General features: G+C 44.3%; 3 protein-coding genes across 3 annotated transcripts; 1 reads left to right on the top strand and 2 right to left on the bottom strand.

Moving 5' to 3' along the window:
• The first annotated feature begins 391 nt into the window (after nucleotides 1–391).
• Nucleotides 392–3,677, top strand: LOC102704992 (probable proline transporter 2). Its single transcript, XM_015839735.2, has 7 exons — nucleotides 392–894; nucleotides 1,328–1,552; nucleotides 1,826–1,920; nucleotides 2,198–2,387; nucleotides 2,505–2,629; nucleotides 2,705–2,920; nucleotides 3,043–3,677. The coding sequence occupies exons 1-7, from the start codon at nucleotides 825–827 to the stop codon at nucleotides 3,421–3,423; spliced, it is 1,302 nt and encodes a 433-aa protein (XP_015695221.2). The 5' UTR covers nucleotides 392–824; the 3' UTR covers nucleotides 3,424–3,677.
• Nucleotides 3,678–3,737: 60 nt separating this feature from the next.
• On the bottom strand, nucleotides 3,738–5,628 carry LOC102704718 (protein NRT1/ PTR FAMILY 8.2-like). Its single transcript, XM_006658121.3, has one exon. The coding sequence runs from the start codon at nucleotides 5,580–5,582 to the stop codon at nucleotides 3,840–3,842; it is 1,743 nt and encodes a 580-aa protein (XP_006658184.2). The 5' UTR covers nucleotides 5,583–5,628; the 3' UTR covers nucleotides 3,738–3,839.
• Nucleotides 5,629–7,172: 1,544 nt separating this feature from the next.
• On the bottom strand, nucleotides 7,173–13,104 carry LOC102716375. Its single transcript, XM_040525745.1, has 5 exons — nucleotides 12,689–13,104; nucleotides 12,479–12,594; nucleotides 9,002–9,245; nucleotides 7,672–8,796; nucleotides 7,173–7,597 (listed from the first exon to the last, which is right to left on the bottom strand). Exons 1-5 carry the CDS (start codon nucleotides 12,926–12,928, stop codon nucleotides 7,430–7,432), a joined length of 1,893 nt encoding a protein of 630 aa, XP_040381679.1. The 5' UTR covers nucleotides 12,929–13,104; the 3' UTR covers nucleotides 7,173–7,429.
• Between the last annotated feature and the right edge of the window lie 329 nt (nucleotides 13,105–13,433).

The raw sequence follows: 13,433 nt of genomic DNA, 5'->3' as shown, positions 1-13,433 counted from the left end.
TAAATTTTATTTTTGAGTTTTTTTACCGTATTTTATTTTCTAAGCTTGGCTTTTAGATCAATAAAATATATATATATATATATAATAATTTTATCCATAAATTATTTTTCACGTTTACAAATATGCCGCCCTTTACCTCTCCTCTCGCCAAAAGCATCTCCACTGACGATGTCTAAGAATGTATCAGTGAGGCTTCTTCCGACTCCCCAATCCTCTCTTTCTTTTCCTCTACTAGTAGTGATATTATTCCTTTCTCGGCTTCTCTCTCACACGCTCTACAAGAGCATCAATGGTCAAGAAGCCATATGCCAGTGTTTTAATCTCCGTGGGATATGATGATACGGTTATTAGAATAGTACTGTACTCCAGTATGTGAATACAAGAAATGGGGATTCTATACACACGAAAAAGGAAAAAGAAAAAAGAAATCTAATTCCCTTTTACGTAGCGTAGGTAGTGTTTTTTAAATTACGAAGATAGTGTTGGTTGTTTTGGTGTACTCCAGTCCAGGCCAGGCCAATAACACAGGGAGGATATGAAAGGGAGAGGAAAGAAAGTAGGGAAATTCCATCGTCTTTCTTCCGCAATAATGTGCGATGTGGAGCGTAAACGAATGGATTTGATGCCTACTTTTGGGGACTTGAATTAATTTATTGATCTATTCCTGGTCCTGGTCCTCCTGAATTGAACCCGAAAAACAGCGGGCACCAGCTAGCAGGACGACGAGACGAGAGAGCCCGAGTCGCCCTCCTCCTCCTCCTTGCCATTGCTAGAGGGAGGGAGGAGGGGGTGACGGCGCCGCTGCTGCCAGGATCACAATCAACATGGGCGACTCCGATGACAAGGCTGACATGCTCCAGGTCTCCGAGGATACGGCGCACCAGATTAGCGTTGGTAGGTTTTCATCCACTCTTTTCGTTGCATGAACTCTACGGCTTCATTCTTTTCTTTTCTTATAATACTTGCCCTTATCATGACCGTGAGCTCTTTCCTTATCCCCCTGGTACATCATTCATGTTCATAATCGCGAGACCTCACTGAGCTGGAACACCAAGTTTTTTTTTCCTTAAAAAATCATTTCGTTTTCAGTGATGCATCCTTGTTACTGCTTACTCGAAATTAGAAACATGACGCAGACTCTGGATTATCACTTCGGCCTGAACCAACAATGGAAATACAGAACAACAACGGCCTATACTTATTATTCACAATCATAATCTTTCAAGTCAATCTGCATATCAGTCACCATGGCTTAATGTGTATTTCAATCTTAAATTATCATGTATGATCATTGATTAACTCCTGAAACTTTTCTTCCCACTTTCAGATCCTTGGTATCAAGTTGGATTCGTTCTGACTACTGGGGTGAATAGTGCATATGTTCTGGGATACTCTGCATCAATCATGGTCCCGTTAGGCTGGATTGGTGGGACATGCGGCTTGATCCTAGCTGCCGCAATATCCATGTATGCTAATGCTCTCCTTGCTCGCCTTCATGAAGTTGGAAGCAAACGCCATATCAGATACAGAGATCTTGCTGGGCACATTTACGGTAAATATTCACATGCTCAGTTCCTGCATATATACTTGATATTTTATATGACAGAGTTTCATTTCTTTTCTTTCTGTCTGTCTTTCTGTATGTGATGGCGAATTCGCAAATGAATTGTTTTTTTCTTAATTTATTCCCTTTGCATCATAATTTTTAAATTTCATACTAGTTGGATTGGGTTTCTAATGTGCGTGCTGTTGATTTTATTTATTACTGAAAAGGAAAATTTCCATTTGCATTGTGATTGAATTGCCTTTGTTTTGATGATTACAGGTAGAAAAATGTATTCGCTTACATGGGCTCTCCAATATATTAATCTTTTCATGATCAACACTGGATTTATAATATTAGCTGGTCAAGCCCTGAAGGTACATACTACAGAGTAACATGGTTATTATCAGCAACTTGTTGTTGGCGAAAACCAATCTGGTGAAAATCCCATGCTGTTGTCTCCATCTTTATTCCCTGCAGTAGCTGACCCTTCTTTTTTCAGTTTCAGTGTTAAGTTTAGAATTTTTTCCGTAATACATATGTTGAATTTCTTTCCAGGGAGAACAAATTAGTTGATGGCATACATTGGTGAAGATAATTTCACGAAATCCTTTTCCCTCCTGTGGACTGACATTGTGAACTTCATCTGTGCAGGCAACATATGTATTGTTTAGGGATGATGGAGTTCTAAAGCTACCTTACTGTATAGCATTGTCCGGGTTTGTCTGTGCTCTTTTTGCCTTTGGAATTCCGTATCTCTCTGCTCTCAGGATATGGTTGGGATTCTCAACATTTTTCAGCCTCATCTATATTGCGGTGGCATTTGTTCTGTCACTTAGAGATGGTATTATACTTGTTCTTTGTTCATCTGTCCTGCCAGCTTTACCCCATGATTCATATGCATTTCCATTTGTTGGCATAACTTGCTGCAAAATTTCCTTACTGATTTTTCTTTTCAAAGGGATAACCACACCTGCAAAGGATTATACTATTCCTCAATCACATTCAGCTAGAATCTTCACTACGATAGGTGCTGTAGCAAACCTCGTGTTTGCGTACAACACTGGAATGCTGCCAGAAATCCAAGTGAGACTGTTACACATATGGCCAGTGACTAGTTTATTTGCCATGATATTGCCTTATGTGTGTTATATATTGCAGGCAACCATAAGGCCTCCTGTGATCAAGAACATGGAGAAGGCTCTATGGTTCCAATTCGCTGTCGGTTCGTTACCTTTTTATGCTGTGACCTTTATGGGCTATTGGGCTTATGGATCCTCAACATCGAGTTTTCTACTAAATAGTGTGAAAGGACCAATTTGGATAAAATCCGTGGCAAATTTGTCAACGTTTCTTCAGACCGTCATAGCATTACATGTAGGTCCACCTCAGTACATCTCTAGTGCAAATTTTATAAACTTCATGGTTGATTTTTTTTTTTGAATTTATGTATAATCAAATTGCCCCTTAAAGAGTGTTTTCTTTTCTATAAATGTCAGATATTTGCAAGCCCAATGTATGAGTTCTTGGACACAAGGTACGGCAGCGGACATGGTGGCCCTTTTGCAATCCACAACATAATGTTCAGAGTGGGTGTCAGAGGAGGCTACCTGACTGTCAACACCTTGGTGGCTGCGATGCTCCCATTCCTTGGTGACTTCATGAGTTTGACAGGAGCTCTCAGCACCTTCCCCCTGACATTCGTTCTTGCAAATCACATGTACCTGATGGTGAAGAGGAACAAGCTGCCTACCTTCCAGAAATTCTGGCATTGGCTGAATGTTGTTGTGTTCAGCTTGTTGTCCATCATAGCTGCAGTTGCTGCGCTGAGGCTAATCATGGTCGATTCCAGTACTTACCATTTGTTTGCTGATTTGTGAGGCCCGAAATTTCAGTGCAGCCATGCGCCTGTAAATTAGTACCCTTTTGTTACTGTTCTTTAGGGAATGGAGTTTGGACGGCCTTTTGTTCTGTTCTTGTTCTTTACTTAGGGAAATGGAGTTTGGACGGTGGCCATTGCAATATAACCTTGGATGAAAATGTCCCCATTTTTCTTTTGTTTCAACTGCGAGATAGTAGTAGATTCATGCTACATGCTGTCAGTAGTGATACTTGTGCGAGCGACATGTCAGCAGTGATAATTGTGCAGGTTGACAGATTGCTGCCTGTAAACTACATATATCATGAAAGAAATTAGCAGAGCGTCAATTTGCCATTTGATCGATGTTTAACAGCCCACACAACACAAACAACAATATTAATACTGGTTCTGGCAAATCAAATTACAATCTGGCCATCAAGCGTTTTGGGCGTCTGCTTCATCACTAGCCGCGGTGGTGGTGGCGGCCGTCTTGCACCTGTACCACTTGGCGATCCATAGGTAGACGAGGAAGTTGACGGTACTGAGCACGGCGAGCAGCCAGAAGAAGTAGTCGAGGTGGCCGCGGTTGAGGTTGTCGGGGATCCAGCCGACGCCGCCACCCCTTGTGGAGACGGCCGTGACGATGACTAGGAGCAGCGTGCTGAGGTAGTTTCCGAGCGCCGACGAGGTGAGCGACAGGGCGGTGCACATGCTGCGCATGTCGTCCGGCGCCTGGTCGTAGAAGAAGTCGATCTGGCCGATGAAGGCGAACACCTCAGCGGCGCCGATGATGAAGTACTGCGGCACCTGCCAGAAGATGGAGATGGGCAGATAGTCTGTGGAGTCGAGCATGCCGTGGGCGGCGGCGACGCGGAGGCGCACCACCTCGAGCACCCCGGCGGCGACCATGGAGAAGACGGAGATGACGAGGCCGATGCCCATGCGCTGGAGCTGAGTGAAGCCGCGCGGGTGGCCGGTGAAGCGGCGGGCGGCGGGGACGATGAGGCGATCGTAGACGGGGACCCAGGCGATGACGCTGAGGGTGTCGAAGATGGAGAGCGAGGCGGAGGGGATCTTGAAGGAGGCGCCCATGCGAGGGTCCAGCGTGTTGCCCTGCAGCACGAACATGGTGCTCATCTGCCCGTACACCGCCGACATCACGATGCCGCTCGCCCACACCGGCAGCAGCCGCACCACCGTCTTGAGCTCCTCCACCTGCGTCACCGGGCACAGCCGCCAGGGGCCGCCGCCGTCCTCGGCCGTCACCACCGCCGCCCGGTCAAGCCACCTGAACTGGTCCGTGTGCGCCACCCGCCTCCGGCCGCTGCAGGAGGTCTTGTTGTCCCCCTCGCCCTCGTAGAGGAGGGCGGCGTCCGCGGGCAGCGCCACCACTCGTGACTTCCTGGCTGCGGCCACGACCACCTGCAGCATCCTGGTGAGCGGGCTGCCCCCCGGCTTCTGATGCCTGTAGAGCTTGCTTCCCAGGAGGAAGCTGGCGACGGCGACTGCCATGGCGATCGCTGGGATGCCGAAGCCCCATCCCCAGCCGATGTTCATCTGCACCCAGACGAGCATCGATGATGCGACCAGGGCGCCAGCGTTTATGGACATGTAGAACCAGTTGAAAAAGGAGGCCTTGCTCCGGTGCTCCCGCGGGTCGGCGTCGTCGAACTGGTCGGCGCCAAAGGAGGAGACGCAGGGCTTGATCCCGCCGGTGCCCAGGGCGATGAGGTAAAGCGCGACGAAGAAGGCGGCGGTCTGGGCGCCGGAGGGCCCGCACGGAGCGGAGGGTGCGACTGCGCCTCCGCAGTAGGGCGGCTTGATGCCGGGCACGGAGGCAGTGATGGTGAGGAGCGCGAGGCCGAGAATGTAGAGCGCCATGAATGCGGCGATGGTGCGGTAGCGACCGAGGTAGGCGTCGGCGACGAAGGCCCCGACGAGGGGCATGACGTAGCATGTGCCGGACCAGTTGTTGACGCTGGCGGCGGCGGCGGCGTTGCCCTGGCGGAGGCGGTCGACCATGTAGTTGACGAGGTTGGAGCTCATGCCGTAGTAGGCCAGGCGCTCGCAGCACTCGTTGCCCAGGATGAACGGGCACGCCCGCCACGTCCCAGTCTTGCTCCTTACCGCCGGTTTGCCGCCGTGGTCCGTCGTGCCGTCGGTCGTCGTCGCCGGCATCTTCGGAGGCCCCGGCCCTAATTATCTATCTCTAATCTAATCTATCTAATCTATCTTGTGCTGCTACAGCTACTATACTATACCTATATGCATGTATGTGTATATATAGCAATCTGCCGCACATATAAACCAATCAATGCAAAAAATTACAGTAAGCCAAATCAAATATGCAAACGCCCAACCCAGCCTGCTCATTCCTATCACATTCATTCACATCCGGGGATGGATTCCGATTCACAATGAATCGCACCCACCCGTAATCCATGCCAAGTACACTACACAGTCGTGACGCTTACATTGTTCCTCTGTTTGTTACTACCAGTACCATACTACCAGGATTCTGAACATGAATCACCAGAACCTCTTATATTTAACAGTACATAGCTAGTATTTAATTACTCATACTCCATCAGTCTTGTCGCTTATACTTGTAAGCCAAAAATTTAAATTATTAAACTTAAATTTTGAGTTTTGAGTTTTTTTATTAAAGTTATTTTTCAATTATGGTTTTTAGATCGATAAAAATATGTATATAAAAGTTTTATCAAATATGAAACAATCACCCCCTCCCTCCCTAAAAAGAGTAATTTATGAAGATAAATTTGCACATCCAATTATCTTTATTTACCTCAGAGATTTATTCTTTTAGGCCTAAAGGACTTGCTTTTCTACGTTCTTGAGTGATGCTGGTCTTTCAGAAGTTCTAATTCATTAGTAATTCTTCTAACGCAAAACACTGGTTATAATTTCTGTATTAGAAGAAATTGTCTCATACGAGACATGATCGCCTACTTTTCCTTATATTGCTTTCAAAAAGCAGGGCCTTCTGGCCTTTTATCTAAACCAAATTTCCTATTTTTTTCTTCATTTAATTATTTGTCACATTAACTTTTATTATATATATATGACAACTCATTTAATTATATGAATATTATTCTAGTCATTGCACTGTGAATGTAATAATATATGTAAACCACATGCTGTCAAATAGCTAGCACCCACACGAGAAAATTGCAGTTTTGACAATCAAACGATGCGTTTCATAGTGACACCAAAAGTTGTCTTCGTAAAAATAACCCTTAAAACGTTAGACTTAATTCTCATAACATTATGGGCTAATCTAATCCAAATACAACGTATTTCTCCCGCCGTATACCGTTTCCTCGTATCTGTCGTTCGGTCTGTTCGTCGGAGAACAACGAGGGCGGGGTGGACACCTCCGCCGCCGCAGCCATGTCCATGATCTCCGCCGCGCACCGCAGTGCGCACGCGTTGGACGAGGTCACCGCAACGCTGCCGCTGCCGCCGCCGCCGGTGTAACAGAACCTCGCGACGAGCTCGAATGCCTCGGCGTCGCCTGGGAACCCACGCAGCACCACCCTCCTACTCCCCTCGAAGGCGCCGCAGCTCCGACCACCCCCCTCACCGCCGCCGCCGGCCAAATTCTTGATCCTACCACAGAACGGTGCTAGAACGTCCTGCAAATTCACCAAACCAAGCAGAGAAAACATATTTGGATGATAACGCTTGAAGCAAAAATGCTGAGTTACGCACATGCATGACCATAGTCAGTCTTTTAAGACGCGTGAGTAACCAACCAAAATCAATAGATAGTACGCTGCTAGTTTCATGAATACACTACAGACAGCTAATTACATTGGCCAGCCAAATGAGGTGGTTTTCGGCTGGGCAGATAGATAATCACAGCAAATACGCACAGCGTCCCAAAAAGTAAACCCACAGCATATAGATACAGCTGCCTTTCAAAATGTACTCTGGACTGGACATAACCATATCAACAAGTTATCCTGTTGACAACTTGCAATTACATGCTCTGAAAGTGCTGCTTAAATGCTCTGAAAGTGCTGCGGATCTCCGATATCATCATATTCGGCAAGAGTTGCATGAGCGCCATCTCCAACAGATGTCTCGTCCTCCGTGACAGCAAGCCCATTGATACTACAAGATGAACTCAAGAGTCTGTCGCCTGGATGGACGCCAACATGCTTCTTCACCTACAAAAAGATCAAGTGCGGGTAAGCTAAATGAAAAGTTAAATTAAGGTGAACTATGGTGTTTGACTGCTTACATTCTTTTTGGACACATCAGTAAGGACTGCAGGGAGAATGTTCACCAGCTGGGAATTACTTGCAGATGGTGTTGAAGCCATAAGCCTCATTAGTGTTTCCCTGGCGCTTCTCTCAACTAAAGATTCTGTTTCTGGTATCAGGGGCTTCAGGCTAGGGAGCAGGGGAACAGTTGAAGACATAGAAGCCCCGCAACTCACCAGGTAAGCCTGACCAGAGGAGCACACATCAATAACTGGGACATGCACAATGGGGTCAGACATCAATGGTGTGAATGTTGGAACTTGCGAACCATGCAGGGAAACAAGTGGTGAAGTAGGAAGCGGCAGGTGAAGCAAAGGATCATGCAGTATTGATGGAAGATTAAGTGACGGCAGATCAGTTGTATCCATCTTGGCAGAAACTGTTGAACTGGGTGGCTGATCATTTGATAGCAGAGAACTCAAAGGCGGTAGGGGTAGTGGTTCTACAGATGTAACTGGTATATGCAGAGGGGTTACACTGTACTGCAGTGAAGGTGGGCATGGAGGGCACCAGCAATAGTAAGGCTTAAATGGTTGCTCTGAGGAAACCATAGGCAATGGATATTGAGTTGCAAGAGGAAACAGAGATGGCAACAAGGGAAATGAAAGAGGCAAGTCTAGAGGAGGTGAACTAGCACTGTTTTCTGAACAGTCCCCATCACACTTCTCACTGACGGAATCAGAGTTGTCAATCTTTGGCATCGAAAGATTTGCATCGACTGGACCAGTTGAGCTCAACCAGTCCCCCCGTCGCTTCAGCTTGTCTCTTCCAGCAATCTTTGCACAAGACATCCTTGGCACCCCATCTTTAAAAGCACCAGATCTGGGACTCAGACTAGCCTGATAGACAGAACTTGCTTTTCCTGCATTAGATGCAGAGGTACGAAACCGTGAAGACTTGGAAACAACTGATGAGGGCTGCAAATAGTGATCATGTGGGCTTGAAGCACTCAGGCAATCATTGAGCGACCCCGGCGACTTAACATCTCCAATACTTGATGCAAGAAGATAAGCGTGTAGATGAGTAGCAAAACCATCAAGTCGCGAATTTGAGATGCCTGTGAGATCAGAGAGTGTTGGCCTCCCCTGCAGTAGATTTTTCATCTGCACAAAGAACAATGTAGATAACTTCAATTGATATCAATTTCTAGTTAACATGATATCAATTTTCAGTATTCTCGGTATCATTGGCACATTTTCATAGAAAACTTCAATTGATATCAATTCTTAGTTAACATGAATATCTCAAGCTTTTGTAGTTACACATCTATGTAAAAAGTTGGTAGATGGTATAATACAAAATACAAACCTTCGCAAGAAGGTGCATCCCACTTTTCTTTGACTTCTCAGCACACCAATAGTAAAGAACTTTAGATTCTGAAATCCTGATGAGGAAAGAACGTCCTGTATTATCAGCTGAAATTTCTTCTATGCAAACTTCGGAAACTTCATGATCATTGTTCAGGAGAGCTAGCTGCTCTGAGTGACCATCATCACCAGCGAAGATAATGCGCATGCTCGATGAAGGCAGAAGACCAAGGCTCAGCTTTCCTCTGCACACAGGAATTGAGTGCACATGAGACCCTTGAATTCCTATTGTTAACGAAATAAGATACCTGATAAATAACTATATCTATTGAAAGTATTGCGGTGGCATCATTGTTTGCACTCAGAGGCAAAAGGATCAGCCCATGGGTACCCATTGGGCCACTTTAGTTCATTTGGTCTATAACTTTATACACAATATAAAGTAGAAAATAAGATAAAAGTGCACTATTAGTTGGATTGAGTGGGTCAGTGGTGATACACTTGAGTGGATAAACATGAACCCCTTTTTTGCACTATCAATAAGAAATGGAAAAAAATGAAACCAATTGGAAAAAGATCAGAAGAGAAATTTCAGAAGAAATATGATGGAAGATTCACCATAGACTATAGCATAAAACCTACCTAACATGGCACATAGCACTATTCGGCAGAACACACATTTCAAGATGCCTGTACGACTAAATAATGAGTAAAGAAATTCATACATTAACTAAGAAAATACAGTATTTGATGTTTTCCTTTTTCCAAAGAGAGAATAGCAACAACTCTGCTTTTCTTAGAAAGAAGACATAGGAGGAAATAGAGAAAGTACAGGGCCAATTCTTTGACTTGTTTCTTCCCTTGTTCAACATAAGCATATAAGAACCACAGCACATATCAACTAAAAATAATTACCTCGCAGGTAAAACCTTCTATAGCAATGACATTGATAGCAGAAATATTTTCCATGGAAAATAGTAGAAATGTTGATAGGTAACATCCATTTTAAGTGGAAGACAATGTTGCACAGAGTGCTTCATGGATAACTTGTCAAGTTAAGAGGGGAAACCAAAAACACAGCTGGCAAATACAAAAAGTCATAGACGGTGCAACTTGTCAGGCATTGTGACTGTGTGAACTAATGAACCAAATATTTGCATATTACAGCTTGTCCAGAGTGAACCAAATAATGTAGGAACACCAGATATGCCTGTGGTAATTAGCTGCACCCACAAGCATACTTTATAAAGTTATAGCTACAGAACAGAGAAATTAAGGGAAAAGTCCCTTTATAAAATTATAACTGCAGAACAGAGAAATCAAGGAAAAAGTCCACTTTAACCCCCTAAATTATTTTGCTGGAGCACTAAGCCCCCTGAACTACTAAACAGGCTCACTTCACCTCGTAATGAAATCTCTTTTTGTTTCTCTTTGTGCATGTCATGTTTTAAATTGAAATTGTTTTGCTCATAAATAGCATAATATAGCTAATGTTATGGATCTTTTTTGGAACTTTCAATCAACAAGTTGGGTGCAAATTTGTAACAAATATTGTGCCTATCATCTTAAAAAAAATTAAACTATAACAGAATTTGCACAGGTTAGCCTGATTAAGTAATTTCAGGGGATAAACAGAGCAAAAAAAGGCAGAGTTTCAGTGCAAAATACACTGAAATAGTTTAGCGAGTAAAGTATTTTTTTTTCGAAGTAATAGCAGAAAGTTAAACCAAAGACTAACAAAAAGGAGAGCACACTCTTCGCAGTTAAAGCATACCATCTAAAAGCATCAAATAATAAGGAACCTATTGATCAAATCTCATCTAAGAATGCAATTGTACGTATTAGCCATTTGATATGCAAGCAACATAATATCATAAAGCCATGAAAGAAACTACCTTCTCTTTCCTCATATATCAGAGATTATGACACACGCCCAAATTACCTACAAATGAAAAGACATATTTATTTGGTAGGATGAACAGTGCCATCACTAATAAGATGAAAGCATGTAATCCTGCAATCAACAATCTCTAGCACCATACTCTTTATTAGGTGAGAATTGCTGAAACAATATGCTCATGAGAAATTAATATATGATACAAAGTTAACACAAAAATCAACATGAATACATGATCGTGTCAGAATCAGAGTATCAGACGAAACACTTAAAATAGTAGTAGAGAATCTGAAGAACAATAAAGTTTTAGTATAATTCATGTCACAGTGACACAGGATAGTGACTCCATGAGCCACATCTACCTTGATTAGGGTACTGATATGAAACATGCAAAGGAAAAAAATAGGAGGCCCAGAAGGAATTATGCTGACCAGCGAAGTACAAGAATTTCAAGAATGTTAAATAATGTATGTGGAAAAATTGAAAAAATCTATTGAAGCACAAGCAGAACTTACGCATTCCCATGCAAACAATGGACAATACTTCATCACTGTTACTAAACTCATCCTCTGACTGGAGGAATGTAGCATGGAATTGGAAGTATGATGAAGTAACTCACACTAACATATTCCTAACAAAAGAAAATTCCACCAGGATAGAATGGTCACCACAAGCACATCACCAGAATAAAATAATCACTTCTACCAAATCAGATGGATATAAACAACTGTGCAACTATACATTTTTTTTTTCATTTCCCTCCGCTAGCTACATAAAACATTTATAAATAGGATTGAAGATACCAAAATTTTGGTGACAATATTAAGTGATCCCCATGCAAGTTTAGAAAACACAAGTTAGCAATGCAGCAAAAACATAACAAAAGTTTAGTGGCCCGGTGGAGAAAATCAATAGAGCACATAATTCCACACACAAGAAGGATGTTATCATATACATGCTTAATAGGCGCCAAACAGGCTATAATCCCTCAGTATGAGAGTCTGTCGAGCCAACTTAAGAAGTAGTAGGGTAAACATGCAAGAATTAATAGCTGATAAGCAAGTGATCCGCACACACTTGGATAAGAAATTAGGAACATGATCAAGCCAACCAATTGACCTCTTTTTGTGAAGAAAAAAGACGTACATGGAATGCAGAAGGCTGCCCACTAGCAGTGAGGTTGAAAGGAGGTTGTAATTGCATAATGTGAAGGGGGTCAGGAACCTCAGATACTGTAAAGGCTAATAGCAGTTGACAAGAGCAAAGAAGCTAAGAGTTATGCAGTATGAGTTATGAGGGATGGTAAACTATCACATGGGGAAGGAAGTCAGGCATCATGTAAACAAGATGAAGCAAAATGCAAACTAGCGATACCCTTTGTATTTCAACCATTTCATGCCCTTGTGTATTACATAGGTAAAGGTGACGGCGTAAAAGAAGAAGAAGGTGAAGTTTTCCGATCAATTGTTGGATACTCGGATATATATGTATAGATATACGAATAGAGATCTAGGTCCAGGAGCACGTAATCCTAATCCATCCATAAGTTGAGGGAGAAAGGTAAGAGAGCGCGGTGACTACCTGATGGCAGTTGGGCAGAGGAGTGGACCATGGCGGTCGACCTTGCCGACGCGCAGAGCGACGAGGGGAACGCAGAGGCACCTGGCGAGCAGGCCGACCTCCGACGCCTCGAAGTGCTGCAGGGAGGGGAGGGGAGGGGAGGGGAGAGGAGGGTAAAATAAAGGAAAATAGATCGGCTCGCTGGGGTGAAAGAGGAAAAGGGAAGGGTACCTGCGAGAGGTGGGAGATGAAGCGGTCCTCGGCGGCGCCGCATGAGAGGTTGAGGGTGAGGAGGGGTCTGAGGCGTTCGTCGGCGCGGCAGGCGCCGAGAAGCTGCTGGCGCAGAGGCCCCGGGCCCGGGCGGTGAGGAGCGTCCTGCGCCGTAGAGGCCTCAGCGTCCCCCTGTTCCCCCGATCGGGAATCGTCACCGCTGCTGGCTTCGGGGCGTTCTGGGGTCGGGGGCGAGCCCATCGTCGGCTATGGGTTGGATTGGAGAAGGATTTTGGCCGGCGGAGGAGGAGGATTTTGGCCGGCGGAGGAGGAGAAGACTTTGCTTTGGATTAGACAAAGAGGAAGGGAAGCCACCCCCGCCCCAATCGACTCCGACCAGATATTTTTCCTTCCTCCCTTCCTTTTTCACTCCCGGCTCACGTGAACCATCACCCTTTCGTTTCTCTAGGGTGGACGGACTTTACTGTTATTTCTCCACCACGTTTTTTTTTTCATATCCTTTCTCTATCACACTGTATGCAGTACTGTTATTTTAAATTCCTCTCAACTATTGCTCGCCCTTTCTCACAGCTATTTTTACTCATTCTTTATACTTTATACACTATTATACAAATTCAACGGCTAAAATTATCTTTGCAAAATTAGACCATCAAGACGAATCTCGTCTTCCTTATGTAGACTTTTATATATCTGAGACTTCCTAAATTAAAAATTATATTACCCACATCAGCACGATATGCGCAAT

The sequence above is a fragment of the Oryza brachyantha genome, chromosome 7 (genome assembly GCF_000231095.2).
Source record: "Oryza brachyantha chromosome 7, ObraRS2, whole genome shotgun sequence".
Classification (NCBI taxonomy): Eukaryota; Viridiplantae; Streptophyta; class Magnoliopsida; order Poales; family Poaceae; genus Oryza; species Oryza brachyantha.
The sequence above is the reverse complement of the archived record's forward strand: the minus strand, read 5'-3'. Positions and strand labels throughout refer to the sequence as shown.

Coding starts and splice junctions, on each gene's coding strand:
- LOC102704992 (XM_015839735.2), top strand. CDS start 825: ATGGGCGACTCCGATGACAAGGCTGACATGCTCCAGGTCTCCGAGGAT. Junction 1,921..2,197: donor TAGCTGGTCAAGCCCTGAAG/GTACATACTACA, acceptor TCATCTGTGCAG/GCAACATATGTATTGTTTAG. Junction 2,630..2,704: donor GAATGCTGCCAGAAATCCAA/GTGAGACTGTTA, acceptor TATATATTGCAG/GCAACCATAAGGCCTCCTGT.
- LOC102716375 (XM_040525745.1), bottom strand. CDS start 12,928: ATGGGCTCGCCCCCGACCCCAGAACGCCCCGAAGCCAGCAGCGGTGAC. Junction 9,246..12,478: donor CTCTGCCCAACTGCCATCAG/GTAGTCACCGCG, acceptor TCCTGTGTGCAG/AGGAAAGCTGAGCCTTGGTC. Junction 7,598..7,671: donor CTGATGTGTCCAAAAAGAAT/GTAAGCAGTCAA, acceptor ATCTTTTTGTAG/GTGAAGAAGCATGTTGGCGT.
- LOC102704718 (XM_006658121.3), bottom strand. CDS start 5,582: ATGCCGGCGACGACGACCGACGGCACGACGGACCACGGCGGCAAACCG.